Here is a 17,251-nt window from a genome sequence, read left to right as displayed (position 1 = left end):
GTCAGAAACACAATGCCCCTTATTGCGCCGCTTTGTATTGAAAATTCAATATATAATTTGGCAGGTTTAGAAATTATCTCCCTTTTAAAGCTTATTACTTCCCTTGGATTGTATATTTTGATTTTTGACCTTGACCTTTCACAACTCAAAATGTGCAGCTCCATGAGATACACATGCATGCCAAATATCAAGTTGCTATCTTCCATATTGCAAAAGTTATGGCCATATGTTAAAGTTTTTGGACTGACAGACGGACGGAAAGATGGACGGACGGAGGGACAGACAGTTCAAATGCTATATGCCACCCTACTGGGGGCATAACAAGAGCTGTCAGAGGACAGCGCGCTCGACTATTCGAGTGCTATACAGTATAGCATAAGCCATGATGGGGAAATTGTTCATATTCAATAATGTATTAGACGATCTTTCAAAAATAAAAAAAGGAAAAAAAATAATAAAAAAATTTGGGGGGGGGGGGGGGGGGATTTGAGAGGGGGGTTTTATGTGGGGTGTGGTCATTTATTACACGAGATCTTTCAAAAATAAAAAACGGAAAAAAAAAATTTTTTTTTTGGGGGGGGGGGGTGGTAGGGGGGTATGATGTGGGGTATGGTCATTTATTAATGATCTTTCAAAAAGAAAAAAAAGAAAAAAAATAATTTTTTGGGGGGGAGGTGGGGGGGGGGGGGGGGGGGCAGGGATTCTGGGTTGGGGCGTGGGGAATTGTTTGGGTGGAATCCATTGTGGTATTCAGGTAAGTGTTGTTTTGTCAAAGTATTAATAAAATCTGATCATACATAAAGAAGTTATGGCAATTTAAGCAAAATGTTCAAATATCTAAGTATACAAGGGGCCATAATTCTGTAAAAAATGCTTGATACAGTTTTCTGCTCTTGTTTATAGGTTGGGGTCATGATGGTAAACAAGTATGCAAAATATGAAAGAAATATGTCAAGGGACCTTTAACATTTGCACGCAAACGGGAACGGATACGGGAACGGGAACGGCAACTCCGGGGTGAGTAGGATAGCTCAACTATATATATTTCATATATAATAGTCGAGCTAAAAATGAGTCTAATCTAAAGGGAGGCACAATCAACAAGCCCTATTAAGCTCAGTTTAAATTATGCTAAAAAATATGCTTTAATGGAGCAAGAATTCCGATTGCCAACAGAAAGTTATACCCAAATTTTCTACACCTGTGAATCATTTACTGCTTTATAGTTGGACTTTGTGTTTTATACAAATACACCACTCTTGTGCTTGTATGATCCTCACTTTGTTTGGAAATAATTATTGCCTAATAACATGTGAACGCATTGAGATTTTCTTAAATGAAACACTCTTAACATATATCATCACAAGCAACAAGCAACTGGTCAGTTTTTCACAAAAATATACTGGGACCACACAGCATATTCAGTGTTGATTTTTTCTCGAGCATGAAGAACTCATGAGTGCCTTTCTGCTTTGCAAGACCCTCCTGTATTTCATGCTGAATACATACACACCTGTTCAAGCCATCTTGTGGATGGCATGTCATCAAACTAAAATGTACAATATAAAGAAGTGACTAAAATGTACAATATAAAGAAGTGAAACTCCAGTTGCTCCAGCAGTATGGTATTCCTATTATACACAGGTTTGTGTTCCTTTACTTATGGCAAGTGACCATTTGCCAAAACAGTATGGCACAATTTGAAACAACATACCCAGTACACATAAACTAGGATAAAGCTTAGGTCATTGTCTTGGAACGGTTAATACAAAGCACTGGGGGTTTAAACCTGTTTTAGAGCGCTCAACCTCACACTTGGCCCAGCAATATTCATGAAACAAAGGGAATCACATTGTAGAAATATATATAAGATAAGGCTATTTTAGCTGTAATTTTTATTGGACCTAGATTTCTAGCTTCAAACAATCACGTCATAGTAACCGTGGTGACGGTGGATGAATTCACTGGGTAGTATTAAATATATAGCTGTTTTTTTTCTGCCAAAGGTTCAGCTGGATATGCAGGGTAAATACAGTATGATACTATATTGCAATTCAGCCCAGCCCTGATCTAAGTGGCTACATGGAACACAAAAAGTTGCTAAAGTCACATGCATGAACATACATGCCATACGTCCCGGATTGTCCGGGACAGTCCCGGAAATGAAGAACTTGTCCCGCTGTCCCGGAAATCTGTCAAATGTCCCGGAATTTACAAAATCCATATATACATGTACCTTATCTTAGGCTTAACTGCACCTCGAATCTGTGTATATCTGCAGCGTCTCCATGACAATGCCTACCCGATTAGGCAGACTACGCTACGTGTCAAAAACAATTAATTAACAGGGATCCTGTTATCATATCGATTGTCTCACGTTCGCGGTCAAACCGAAAGGCGGCATTGTTTAATGTGGTTGTTAATTGACTTTAATCTACTATGTCATTATTTCCCGCTGCGTAAGGGCAAAGGATAATTGTTCACACATCTGAAGTCCAACATCGCTGAGTAAAAAACTAAAAGCAGTTTATGTTCGCACGTTTTACCGACAAAGAAGTTTAGTAAAAAAGTAAGCATATAAAAACGTCATCCTCACTCATTATTAATGAATAAAGGCGTATCAACAACTACGCGTTACACACCGGTCTTAATAGCAATAACGCAGTGACGTCACCATCTATGTTTAGAACGCTTACACTGAAAACACGTGGCTTGTATCTAGTACCAGAGGTAGTAATGTTTAATTTGACGTTAATAGATCAAGTGTATTTCGGATAGGCTTTCGAACTTTTGCAATTAACGATGCGAAACAAAAAAAACGTACCAAAAATGCATATGTCTATAAATATCGCCACATTTTATACATGTCCCGGAAAATCGGCAAAAGTCCCGGACAATTTAACTCAATGTCCCGGAATTGGTCTGAAAAATTATGGCATGTATGTGCATGAACTTTCCTTAATCATAGAAATGAACATTATCACAAATTGTATGTTGGTAGATAAACTACACTTTTCAACTGTGTACAAGTGGGTATTGAAGTCCAGCATATACGTTCCAACAATTTGAGTACACAACTGTCCTGTTATAGTACCTAAAATAAACTTTTCGACGTTGTCATGTGTCAACCAAAAATGAGGGCACTGTAGTCCAACATATATGTTCCAACCATTTTACTGTGTTCTGCCTTATCAATTCACCCTGTAAAAATGCAATATAATGCATGTGCATAAAGTGTCATTCCAGATAAGCCAGTGCAATGCACACTGGCTAATAAGGGACAACACTTTCCGCTTTTATATTATTGTTCTATTAAAAAGTCTCTTCTTAGCAATAATCCAGTTAAGACGGACTGCACAGGCTTATCTAGGGCGACACTTTAGGCAGATGCATTAACCCTTTGAATGCTGGGAAATTTTTCATCTGCTAAAATGTCTTCTGCTAAATTTCTAAAATTAGCATTTTTTTTATTATGTTTCGAAGAATACTATCAGAATAGCAAACAGTTTTGATCCTGATGAGACGCCACGTTCTGTGGCGTCTCATCTGGATCCAAACTGTTTGCAAAGGCCTTCAATTTTCGGTTCTAGCACTGAAAGAGTTAAACCCCCTTCTTCACAGAGCAAGGCTCCTTTGTAAATGCAATACTCACAGAGAGGAGTGTGTTGGCATCAAAGTGGTACTGGCCACCGGAGAGCATGTCCTTGAGGCTGTCGATGTCATCTTGGATGTGGTCTATGTCCGTACTCAGCTCCTTCCTTTAACACACACATTCACACAGAAAATGCATTAGTTTTATTACTCTATATTAAAAATGTCCCAGAACAAGTTTCACTCTTTCCTGATATATTTCCCCTTAATAGGCTTTTTCAAAGTTTGTTTTTACAAATTGGCTACATTTTCTTTGTGTTACTCAACAGAACAATTGTATATTTACTTCAAAAAGCAAATCAAAATGTATGAAGCATTTTATGAACATGTAAACAATAATTCACAGAGTTCTTTTATTTAAGAAACAGTTCACATGGGCGTTAGACCAAGTGGTTTTCAAACAACACACAAGAACAATTAAGAGAACTTTGCTGGAATATAAACAGCAATTATAAAACAATTATTTTGATTCAAACACGATTTGACAATTATTTTTGGAAGTTGAAACATGTTTCATACTAAGCAGCACACCTGCAATAAAATTTAGAACACATCATTTGGAATGTACAATTGGTTATTGAAAAAAAACACGTAGTGGATTGTTTGTCTTCAGAATATTTTTTTAGGTCAAACATCATCATAGTCGAATTACCAGTATTTTTGTGTATATGAAAATCCTTTGAGCCATGCCTGTGACAATCGGGCTCAATGCCCGTGACAATAGGGCTCAATGCATGTGAGTGACATGTTGTGTAAACGTGTGACACTTTCCTTTTAATCTGGATTTCTGTAAGGAAGTGACTAACTTAAAACAAGAAATTCAATAAAAGTGGAAAGTGCTTTCTGCAGGCTAATCCAGGATGACACTGTTGCCACATGCATTAAGCCCAGTTTTCCCAGACTGAAGCTCATTAATATATCACTTGTTTTGTGAGCACCACAGCAATACATTGTACTTAAAGAACAATGTCAAAAAGTGTTATGATATGGCAAGCATTAAAGTAATATAAATACTCAAATCAACAAATATTTTGCAAAATATTTTGTAAAAAAAAATTAACCCATAAAAAATCAATGTTCCTTATAGTAATAGCCAAATTTTCAACGCTAGATGTGGTATGCTAGCATTGATTAAACCAGATACAAAATGCTCATTTTATTTTTTTTGTGGCACAATATATTCCATTTTAATTTCCTGCAACAATATTGTTTCATACCACTCACAACATGGTACATCAACATGTGTTGAATATATTGTCCCACAAAAAACAAAAAAAAGCATTTTGTATCTTGTTAAATCTATGTTACCAGATCACATCTAGTGTTAAAATTGTGGGTATTGCTATAAGAAACATTGGTTTTTAATGTGTTAACTTTTTTTTTTAATTGCACGAATTATTGATTTTGAGTGTTTATGGGATTTTAAAACAAGAGCTTACCATCAATAAACATTTTGTTATATTTATTGTAACATCATGTTTTCATTCTCCTTCCTCACAAATTGCATCAGTGTACCCTTTTTGAACATCATATTTAATGGTCTGTTTCATCTACTACTGATTGAGAACCGTATAAAAACTCTTTATAATAAGTATTTTTTACCATTTGGCCCAACGTTCTTGAGAATATTGTTACGTTCCTTATCCCTGAGGAATTGCTCATTTTCAAAAAACCCAGATTAAGATCAAAGAATTATAGCAGATAGAATAGGTATGCACAGTTAGAACATTTGTAACAAATGCCTCTGAAGTAAATTTACTTTAAATAAATAAAATAAAATAAAAAATTTGTGTGTAAAATTATGAGTACAAAACTGAATAGCAAATTGATAATTGTATGTTAGCAAAAGGTTTTGTTTTAGCACAAGAACCTTCACATACATAATGCTTTATAAAAAAAATATATACAGCCATAAGGGTTCATATAGGGTCATAAGCATAGGTAAAAAGAATGTTCAAAGCAATGATAGTACCGTTTACTTAGGAAAAAATTATTTTATCACATGCCATACCCTGTTTTCCATATAATATAACCATTACAAATATTTTTATCTTACACATGTGTAATATACTTTTTCAGCATTTTCATTGGCTTAGTTTTTGTTCGATTGACCAATCGCATTTTGTTATTTTGCTGAAATGACCTTGCAACATCAAATGACGTCAAGAAATGTAAACAACATTCCGGATTTCTCATTATGTTTGCGTAAATATTTATTTAATTTGCTCATTTAAAAGCATGTGATAAAAAAGATCTGACACTCGTCATTTCATACCATATTTTATTAAACTCGTCCAGGAAATTCATTAGCAAGCTCGCCAAAGGCTTGCTTATTAAAAAATTCCTGAACTCGTTTAATGAAAAATAGTATGATTTGACAACTCTTGCCAGATCCTATATATGACACCTGAAGTATTTTGAAAGTTGGGAATAACATACTTATCTGTAATGTAAATATCAAGCAAATATGATAGTTTCATACTTAACCAATACAAAATATGGTAATATATCACAAAACATGTGCAATCATGTTACTGTATACACCACACACTGATCTATGCATACACATGAGTTGCAGATTGGGGAAAAAGGGCTTAATGCATGTGCATAAAGTGGCGTCCCAGATTAGCCTGTGATGACTGCATCAGGGAAAACACTTTGCCTAAATTGGATTTTTGCTTAAAAGAGACTTCCTTTAAACAAACAAGCGCTGTCACCATTGGATGACTTATGCCCCCGATAAACGCTTGATAGAAGTTATGAGCTTTTATCGAAACATAAACGCAGATTTCGAAACCTAAACACGGACCCTAAGTTCAAGGTCAAGGTCACAGGGGTCAAAATGTTTGTGTGTATGGAAAGGCCTTGTCCATATACACATGCATGCCGAATATGAAATTGCTATTTAAAGCGACATAGAAGTTATGAGCATTTTTCGAAACCTAAACCCAAAGTGTGACGGACAGACGGACGGACAGTCCGTTCACTATATGCCCTCCTTCGGGGAGCATAAAAATTCCATAATAGCAAACAGTGTCGTCTCTTATTAACCTGGGAATACACTATAAGCACATGCATTAAAGCCTGTTTTCCCAGAACGAGCCTCATGTGTGTCTGTTCAGTACAAAATGACTGGCAGTGTACTTGGAAACGAGAGCAACTTACGGAGAGTGTACTGCCATCAATGATCTGTCAGTTAGTGGGTGATCTTTTATATATCTGAATAAAACAACACAGGTTACAGTAACATGATTTTGACAAGAGGCAATACCATGCAGTGACTCATGAAAACTCATACTTTTCCACATCAGCCACTGCACGAAATTCAACATTTGTCCCGTATGACCTGCATCGTGCAAAAAAGGGCCTTAAGACATTTCCAAGCAGAGTACTCCCAGATATGCCTATATATCCATATACACTGATGAGGAGTTATAATGTTCTTTCATGAGATTACCGAACCTTGAGTAACTTTCAAGTGGACATGGAAAATGCATGGATGAGCAGGCTGATTTGGAGCAATGCTGGTCGCATATGGCATAAGACCCATTTTGGCATGACACAGCTCATATATATATTTTGGAGATATTTGGGAAATTATCAATTTCATAATTTTACGATTTCCCATTAGGCCAAGTAGGCAACTACCTCTGGGCCCTGTGACTGTAGAGCCCCATAAGACAGTGACAAAAGAATTTCTTTTACTTACTTACTAAGCCTAATCTAACGACTTGACAAAACTACTTTTGTATGAAAATGTTATGGTCTGATTAACCCATTACCACTTCGATATGTATTGTGAGGCATTTGTAGTCCCTTAGAAAGTTAAATTTAATTGAAGACCATTCTTACTAGGTTCAAGTTTTAAAGGCTTCATTTCCAACCCTTAGATACTGATGAACACCAAACAGCATCAAACCTGAACAAACTGCGAGTAACTCAATAATTATTTGAAAAACCTGATTGTTTTGCTAGTGATTTCGTTTTCATGATGTTTATTAGAGGGCTCAAACTCACTGTAGTAGAACACAGTGCTTTCACTCTGAGTCATTCTCCTCAATGCACCCCCACTAAAAAATCATTAAATATGACTTGTTCTACAGTGGTTAAATACTTTAATTGCTGAATAAAAACAGGGTTTTCCTGCTATTTAAAAAAAGGCCGTAAAACGGACCCAATTCCAAAAGCAACCGAACCCGATCCCAAACAAAATTGTTACAAAAATCCCTTTTCCCCCAGAAAAAAATAATAAAAACAACAACATATTTTTTAGAAAAAAGTGTGTAATGATTATTATATCTCAATTTTTTTTGTAAACTTCTAACAGAGAATTTTACTATAATTAATATGATTTTTTCTTCTAATTTGAATTATTATAAAGAGTCAAATTACATAAGATTTTCCAAAATCAGTGGACTTAAAGCTTACATTAATTTTCTTCCAATAATGGCCGGATTAGCAATGTTTGTTGATAAAAATATCCCTTACTTGCCAATTTACCATTTAAAAACAAGAACAACAATTTGACCAGACTCCTGTTAAATAAAGTGATTTTTGTTGACCCCAAAAGTCCCCTGCCTATGGGCCACCAGTGCCTCATCCAGCACTGCACATCACATATAACATTTGAACTTTTGTTAGAAGTCTGAGTTTGCATGAGCCTTGTATGGTCACTAGGAATCTTACAGGCATACCACAGACACATATATAAGAAATACTTTGGTGACATCTGAGTCATGCCCTGTGAAAAGGGGGTTTCATGCATGTGCGATAAATGTCTTCCCAGATTAGCCTGTGCATTCGCACAGGCTAATCAGGGACGAAACTTTCTGCTTTTATGATATTTTTCGTTTCAAGAAAGTCTCTTCTTGGCAAAAATCAAGTTTAGGCACAAGGTGTTGTCCCAGATTAGCCTGTGCAGACTGCACAGGCCTATCTGGGATGACACTTTTCCGCACATGCATTAAACCCGTTTCACAGAGCACGACTAATATAAGCATACTGACAATAGACGTTTGGAGTATGAGGCTGCATCCATGGTTAATGTGTTGATACAGAGTTATAACAATAATAGAGTATTAAATAAAACTGTCCATTTCATAATCTGAATGTATGTTTGTAATTCTGTGTCTAGTCTTTAACTACTATCAACACTTTTTTATGCCTTTCATTACAAGTGATTGTATTTTTTATTACTTTTATTATATTTTTTAACTTTGTTTATGCCCACATGGAAACGGTTTCATTTTTTAAGGATTAAGAAAATCAAACAATGAAATCCAAACATCTAGTTTTAAAGAAATATCTTTTTTTTTTCTTTAACATTGTTGATATACTACCTGACCCCATTTCGGACTCTGCTGCTATATCTATTCCAGTCCATTCCTACCTGTCCATGAATCCAGACTGGGAGCCCGAGTCTCCAAGGAAGCTGATACCTCCCCCTGATGGCCCCACAGAGTTCAGAAGGTTTGAGAGATCCGTGCTGTCCAGACTCGAGTCAAAACCATCCTGGAGCACAATCACAACAGGGTCATAGACTAGGATTAGAATACCGTAAAACGCTGTGTATAACGCGCATTTATGTATAAAGCGCATCTACTTTTCTAATTTAAAAAATCGGGAAAAAAGTTTTTGAAGCAAAAAAAATTGGGGGAAAAATTCCGTTCCACAGGCTCACTAAAAATCGTTATATCTACATTGCCGATCTTCCGTGTTCTTTTATTGCTTCAATTATTAATTATTTTAAAGACGATAACGATACAACTAGTTTGTGTGTTTTTTTAAAATCATATTATGCGTAAAAATAAATGTTTGGATTTAAATGAATTATGCATGAAATGCACACTTTCCACGAGGATACCATCAAGGTTTTCATATGTCTCCAAAGTAACTGTCCACGATTTTATCGTGGAGGAATACACATAACGGATGGAATAGTTATAACTAAGAAACTGACATTATCCATTGGTATTGTAACGTGGTTATTCATGCATGACTTATTCACAACAGTGCGTTTATTTACATTGCTGATATCATGCGTTCTTTTCGAGTGTCTATAATTGACAGGAGACTTTAACGACTCAAACTTCTCAACACCATTACGACATTACCGGCGATAAACAAACAATGGAGGTGTGAAGCCGTTTGCCGGTTCGCATGTTTTGATAATAGCCCAGCTACACAAAACTTGACAGGTGACGCAAATTGCTCGATAACCATATCCTCAATCTTGACAAGACGTATGAAAACGTGTAAACAAACACAACATCAATTTTATTAACACATTTGAAAAGCAAGAGAAATAATCATACATATATCGGGAAAGACCTTGCCGACATACTATTGTAAATCGACAAGTGCCTCCAAATAAAATGTGTAACCCTAGTACAGTAGGGTATAATATTGTGGGTAAACAATAACATTTAAATAAAAATGGCTTCCTTGTTTTTCATTCTCTTCTTCAAATTTATTTGATTTCAATGCTCTATACGTACCTGAAAAAGATCGAAAATATTTATGTTAACTTTATAATGTTTGTCCATCTTATTCAGATCGTAAATATAACACTATTATTAACATAGTTACAGTTTAAACACCGGGAAACAGAATGATACGAACAAGCAAATTCGTTAAATTGATATCCCCCGCCTATATACTTCTGGACACAAAAGTGTTATATTTGACACTTAAAAAAGCATTTTTTTTAAGATACAAAGGGCTATAAATCTGTTATTATCAGATGGTGTACAATGCCATTTGGCCTGCATCATCCTATTATCCATATATATACTCATACCAAGTTTCAATGAAATCCGCAAAAGCACTTCCAAGATATGGCTCCGGACACAAAAGTGCCTATAGTAAAAAGCATTTTTTCAAGATACAAAGGGCCATAACACTGTTTTTAACAGATGGTGTACAATGCCATTTGGCGTGCATCATCCTCTTATGCATATATATACTCATACCAAGTTTCAATGAAATCCGCCAAAGCACTTCCAAGACATGGCTCCGGACAGAAAAGTGCCTATAGTAAAAAGCATTTTTTTAAGATACAAAGGGCCATAACTCTGTTTATAACAGATGGTGTACAATGCCATTTGGCGTGCATCATCCTCTTATGCATATATATATACTCATACCAAGTTTCAATGAAATCCGCCAAAGCACTTCCAAAATATGGCTGCGGACACAAAAGTGCCCATAGTAAAAAGCATTTTTTCAAGATACAAAGGGCCATAACTCTGTTTTTAACAGATGGTGTACAATGCCATTTGGGGTGCATCATCCTCTTATGCATATATATACTCATACCAAGTTTCAATGAAATCCGCCAAAGCACTTCCAAGATATGGCTCCGGACACAAAAGTGCCGGACGGACGGAAGGACAGCCGGACGGACAACGCCAAAACAATATCCCTCCGCCTCTTTTCAAGTTTTTAAAATGAAATTTTGAGGAAAAAGTGCGCCTTATACACAACTTTTTACGGTAAGTTGATTAAATAGACTATGATTGGAATAAGTTTATTTAATAGACTATATTTAGAATAAGTTTATTAAACAGACTGTGATAAGAATAAGTTTATGAAACACACTATGATAAGATTAAGTTTATTAAATAGACTATGATTAAAATAAGTTTATTAAATATACTATTTTTTAGCATAAGTTTATTTAATAGACTATTATTAGAATAAGTTTATTAAAACAGACTATGATAAGCATAAGTTTATTTAACAGACTATGCTTAGAATAAGTTTATTAAATAGACTATGATTAGAATAAGTTTATTAAATACACTATGATTAGAATAAGTTTATGAAACACACTATGATAAGAATAAGTTTATTTAACAGACTATGATAAGAATTAGTTTATTAAACAGACTGTGATAAGAATAAGTTTATTAAACAGACTATGATAAGAATAAGTTTATTAAACAGACTATGATAAGAATAAGTTTATTAAACAGACTAGGATTTGAATATGTTTATTAAACAGACTATGATCAGGGCCCTCAATCTGTCAAATCCACGGCCGAAATTCGGCCGCATCCCCCCCCTGAAAAGTATACTTTTTCCCCTTTTTTGGGGAAAAATTTCCCCTAAAAAAAAATTTTTTTTTATTTTTATTTTTTATAGATAGATGTCTCATGATTACTATATCTCAATTCTATTTTAATTTAATCTTGTCAAACATACTAAATTATGAAATAAGCAATGAATATAGTGCAAACATGTACATATGTAATAATTAGAGAGTAAGTTAATTATCCCCCAAAAAGGGAAACGCCGCGAAAATTCCCCCTGCTGTGGGAAGCGGACAACGACAGCGAGCGAGGCATGGTAGTGTAATGCTCATCGGGGGTTAGAGGGTTAGGGTAAGGGGTAGCGTTAATGTTAGGGGTCAGGTTTGGGTAAGCCTTAACCCATACCTTAACCCTAACCCGACCCCTTACACTAACCCTAACCTAACCATAACCCAGGGTTATCTCCCCTATACCATGCCTCGCTCCTTGTAATTGTCCTCTTCCCCCCTGCTATGGGTAGCGACCCGCTTCCCCTAAAATGGATTGAGGGCCCTGATGATTAGAATAAGTTTATTAAACAGACTATTATTAGAATAAGTTAATTAAACAGACTATGATTAAAACAAGTTTATTAAATAGACTATGATTATAATAAGTTTATTAAATAGACTATGATAAGAATAAGTTTATTAAGTAGACTATGATAAGAATAAGTTTATTCGACAGACTATGATTTAAATGTGTTTATTAAATAGACTATGATAAGAATCAGTTTATTAAATAGACTATGATTAGAATAGGTTTATCAAACAGACTATGATTAGAATAAGTTTATAAAACAGACTATGATTAGAATAAGTTTATTAAAAATACTATGATTGAAATAAGTTTATTAAATAGACTATGATTAGAATAATAATAATATTATTGTATTCAATAGACTATTATTAGAATTAGGTTTTTCAATAGACTACGATTAGAATTAGGTTATTAAACAGACTATGATTAGAATGAGTTTATTTATTAGACTATGATACAAATAAGTCATTTTAACAGACTATGATTAGAACAATAGAAATAGTTACTTACAGTACTAGACATACCCTTATTATTAAATATCAAACCAGTACAATTATCTTCAAAAACATCATAAGAAAACCTAGTTGAAGTTGAAATATTTCGTAAACAAAGTGTATGCTAAATTTGAGCCTTTCTCTGGAAAACAAGATTAAATGCATGTGCGTAAAGCGTCATCCCAGATTGACCTGTGCAGTCCGCACAGGCTTATCAGGGATGACACTTTCCACTTTACAAGGAAGTCTCTTAATCCAGTAATAGTGGCAAGTGTTGTCCTTGATTTCCAGAGTGCACCTTAGCCTTTCTTCACCCCTACCCACCTGTCTGTTGGCTATTGCCATGGTGTCAAGACTGGACCCAGTTGCCCCGGATAGTTCCCCAATATCAGTAGACTTGCTGTTGTTGTGAACAGATGAGCTGAGAACCGAGTCCGAGTCCAAGGGACTGTCTATGAGCTCCTGGATGACCGGCCCATTTGACGCGTTTGGTGAGGAATCAACACCCTCCTTGTACCGACTGCTACCAGGCTACAGCAACAGGCAACAATTAGTGGTATCTAACCTGACTAACAAACTAATTGAAAAAAGTTTTATGTTTCTGCAAAGGTTATTGTGTTTTTATTTAAGTTGGCAATAGTCAAGGGCGACAATATTTTGTTTCTTAAAGAGAGATACTAAAGATTTAAAGCAATGTTAACAATTCAGAAGAATACAATTTAAGAATGACAAAATAATTGCCTCCTTATTATTTCTTAAAACCAATATGACTCTCTTATTTCCCCATGAAAACCAGACAAGAGCTGTACTAACACAGTTTGCTTGATGCTTCTTCAGCTTTGATATTGTAATGTGAGTTTTCTGTAAGTCACCTGATCTAATGACTTTAAAGACATATTTGATGGTAAATATCTAGAACAAAGACTTGGTTATAGACAAAACTATTAATTCACATACAAAATTAACCATGCAACAAAATTAGATTTTTAATTGGTTTAATAATTAATTTCCTTACATAGCTGTGCAAATCCCAAGCTTAAATATAAGCTACTTAATTACAAATCAATGCAAAACCTCAATCAAAGCACTCAATAATGACCAGAGAGTCAAAAGTCTTTTCAGATTTGTTGTAGCAGTAACCATCTCCTTCACCTGACTGGCCCCAAATGCACACCAAATTTCAGGACACAACCTCAAAGCAAAGTTATGTCATTTAATCGAAAAAAATGTTCTGAATTAAGTAAGAAGAGTCACCTTGAAGCGCTATGCCACGAATGCAATCCAAGGAAAGGACTGAATAAAACCTTCACACAAATTAACAGCAATTACAGCCAAAATGAAATTCTGGAAAGGAATTATTTTTATTTCAAGGAACAGTGACCTTGACCCTACTGGGCAAAATGAAGTCCCATGTGGCTAGATCAGCATGACATTGTAATAAAAATTCAGAGCAATTTGAACACAATTACTTTAATAAAATTATCCAGAATTTTGCTGCTTCACACTTATATTGCTTTTGCAAAACTTTACTCTTTCCAAGTCAAAAGCAAAGTGAAAATGGCTATATGTAATCATCATAAAACCAGAACAGCCTGCGAGTTACTCGCAGTCTATTCAGGTTAAATGCTGTTTGCTGCTCATCAATACCTTATGGCTGGAAATGAAGCCTTTAAGACTTGAGTCGAGTAAGAAACGTTGAATTTAGTTCCATTTGTTCAAATTTACTAACAAAAATATTCAAGAATATTTCTGTTTCACACAAATATTACTTATGAAAAAAAAATCCAAACAGTTCACTAGCATTTAAATGATTGGTGATGTAGTTTCTACAAAATCAATCTATAAAACAAATAACATTTAATGTATTGCAAGAATAACAAATTTCCTTTAATAAAAATAGCACATACTGTATTGATGACATCTGTCAGCTCTTCGATGGAGATCTGGTTGCCATAGCGAGGTCGCTTGGCAGCCATTACCTGGTTGGCATCGTTTAACATGAGCGGCATCTTTCGCTTGGTTAGATTCTGCAGGGGGGTGTTGGAGTTACCCCCCACTAGGTGGATCATGAACTGGATCAGCTGCAGAAACAACAAAGACAAGGTGTAAATTTAAATATTATTCAAAATACAAATCAGGGTATGATTCAAGGTATATTTTGATGTATAACTTGAGGTCTGATTTGAGGTATAATTGAGGGATGATTACTATTCTGAATCAGATACATCAGTTAAATCTCAAGTCTCAGCATGGATTATTGGGACAAAAGTTGAATACACTGCAACGCTTATATATCGCCGTTGGTGGGGTCCAAAGATTGTGAGCGCGATATATCCAGCGTGCGATAAAACTTGAGAAATGTCTAACTTAATTGTATTGCTGTTAATTTGTCAAATTTCCCCAATGTTTTCATTTTATATACGGCGCTGCAAAAAAAAATTAAATGTAAATTATATTTTTTATTTTCATGTACGATCGCTTGCTAATCAGATAAAAAGAAGAATTCTTGCCGTAAAAAACGTATAAAATATAATTGTGCACATATTCGAATTTACCATTTTAAATAGTCCTATTGAAGGAACTGAAACAGCGTAATGGTAACGATACAGCGTGTTTGAATTATATTTTATTTAAGAGAAAATGTCAATGCCACATAATTCTCGAGATACCGCGGTACTTCAGTTGAAATTTAAAACGAAACTTTTAATGGAAATTAAACTATCACAATGTTGTACCCTTTAAAAATAAATACACCCACGCCAATTTTTGCGCCCTTTTTATCAGGACAAAGAAATTCATGACCAGTAACAAAATCTAACCATTTATATACCAGTAAACTGCCATTATTATCTTTGCAATGACACCAATTGGTTATTTCGTAAGTGTTAAAAACAACCCAAGCCGTGTGTAAACAACACTGTCACTAATCGACTGTTTTTCACGCTTCACTGCATGCCATAGTTAGCCATGAAATATAGGGTGTTAAAACTAGCTAGAACCGTTTTTTTGCTAACGTTAGCGAATTCTCAGATTAAAACATGTCATTTAGTAATCATGCACGTCGGATTTTTGGGAGCCATAGCCAAAGCGCGATAAATTGGACAGCGCAATATGCCTGTCCGCGATATATGGGCGTTGCAGTGTATAAACATGGAGAATATAACATTAAATTTCTGGATACAAGTTTGAATATAAACATTAATTTTGGGGATACAAGTTGAATATTAACATTGATTTTTGGGATACAAGTTTAATATAAACATTGGTTTTTGGGATACAAGGTGAATATTAATATTGATTTTTGGGATACAAACATTGATGTTTGGGATACAAGTTGAATACTTACATTGATTTTTGGGATAAAAGTTGAATATTAACATTGATTTTTGGGATACAAGTTGAATATTAACATTGGGATACAAGTTGAGTATAAACATTGATTTTTGGGATACAGGCTGAACATAAACATGAATTTGGGGGAAACCAGTCGATACAAACATGGATTTTGGGATACAAGTTGAATATAAAAATAGATTTTTCAGATACAAGTTGAATATAAACAATGATTTATAGATTTTTTAGCTAATGTGCCCACACCTTATTCACGATCTGCTGTTGCTTCATATGCTTCTGTCTCAAGTTTGCCACTTCCCTCCACAGGGCCTCATTCTCTCTGCAGACGAAAAACATTAACATAGACCTATGACCATGACATGTCATATTTTACATTTTATAAGCATTTTTACATTGGAAACTTACATACAAATCTGTTAAATTTCATAAAAAATGCGAAAAAAAACAAGTAATTGTCTGCACAAACCAAAAGGGCTGCCCTGACGCTTTTTAAGGTAACACAAAAACATAATAAAACTTCTAAACAATAACTTTACACCCCTTGGGAGAATATTAAAAATATCATTCAGGAAAAGAGAATAGAGTATAGGCACTGTGTACTTAAACAAACGCCACTCCCCGTGGTGTTCATCTCACTGTGTTTGCTTACCAATATGAACCCCGCGATGGGTGTTCAAATCAAATGTCGCGGGGGGCGTTTGCCATAAGGCGAAACACAAAAGAGACTTCCTTAAAACAAAACAATTCCAAAAGAGGAAAGTGTCATCCCTGATTTGCATGTTCGGACTACATAGGCCAATCTGGGACCACATTTTATACACATGCATTATGTCAAGATTCCCAAAAAGAGGTTCCATACTTTATTTTGTCCATGGTGGCTCCAAAAAAACCCATCTTTACAAGAAAATTTTCAGTTCTGTGCATTACAGAGTATAACACAGAATGTATGTCTAAACATAACGCAGTGCACAAAACAGGTATAGTTCTATCGCAAGACATGCCCCATGCAAAACGAGTTGTGTTTAGAGCTTAGTTGTGTGAAGACGAAATGTACTTGGCTGCAAAGAGGAGAAAACCCAGAGGTGACTCTGTACAGTGATTTTTTTTCGCTTTATATTTTACAGCCTGTGCCTTTTTGAT

At 35.1% G+C, this 17,251-nt stretch overlaps 1 protein-coding gene across 3 annotated transcripts in view; it reads right to left on the bottom strand.

The window, feature by feature from the left end:
* LOC127846361 (heat shock factor protein-like) overlaps positions 1-17,251 on the bottom strand; it is a 47,886-nt gene that overhangs the window by 6,654 nt on the left and 23,981 nt on the right. For 2 of the 3 annotated variants that reach the window (XM_052377559.1, XM_052377560.1), the window contains exons 5-11: positions 16,355-16,430; positions 14,665-14,838; positions 13,082-13,288; positions 9,041-9,162; positions 6,817-6,870; positions 3,653-3,758; positions 1,514-1,549 (exon numbers count right to left, since the gene is read on the bottom strand). In XM_052377559.1, coding sequence (XP_052233519.1) covers positions 1,514-1,549; positions 3,653-3,758; positions 6,817-6,870; positions 9,041-9,162; positions 13,082-13,288; positions 14,665-14,838; positions 16,355-16,430 — 775 coding nt within the window. The remainder of the gene's footprint in view (positions 1-1,513; positions 1,550-3,652; positions 3,759-6,816; positions 6,871-9,040; positions 9,163-13,081; positions 13,289-14,664; positions 14,839-16,354; positions 16,431-17,251) is intronic. The other variant, XM_052377562.1, reaches the window with a different exon arrangement.

The sequence above is a fragment of the Dreissena polymorpha genome, chromosome 9 (assembly GCF_020536995.1).
Source record: "Dreissena polymorpha isolate Duluth1 chromosome 9, UMN_Dpol_1.0, whole genome shotgun sequence".
Lineage (NCBI taxonomy): Eukaryota > Metazoa > Mollusca > Bivalvia > Myida > Dreissenidae > Dreissena > Dreissena polymorpha.
The sequence above is the reverse complement of the archived record's forward strand: the minus strand, read 5'-3'. Positions and strand labels throughout refer to the sequence as shown.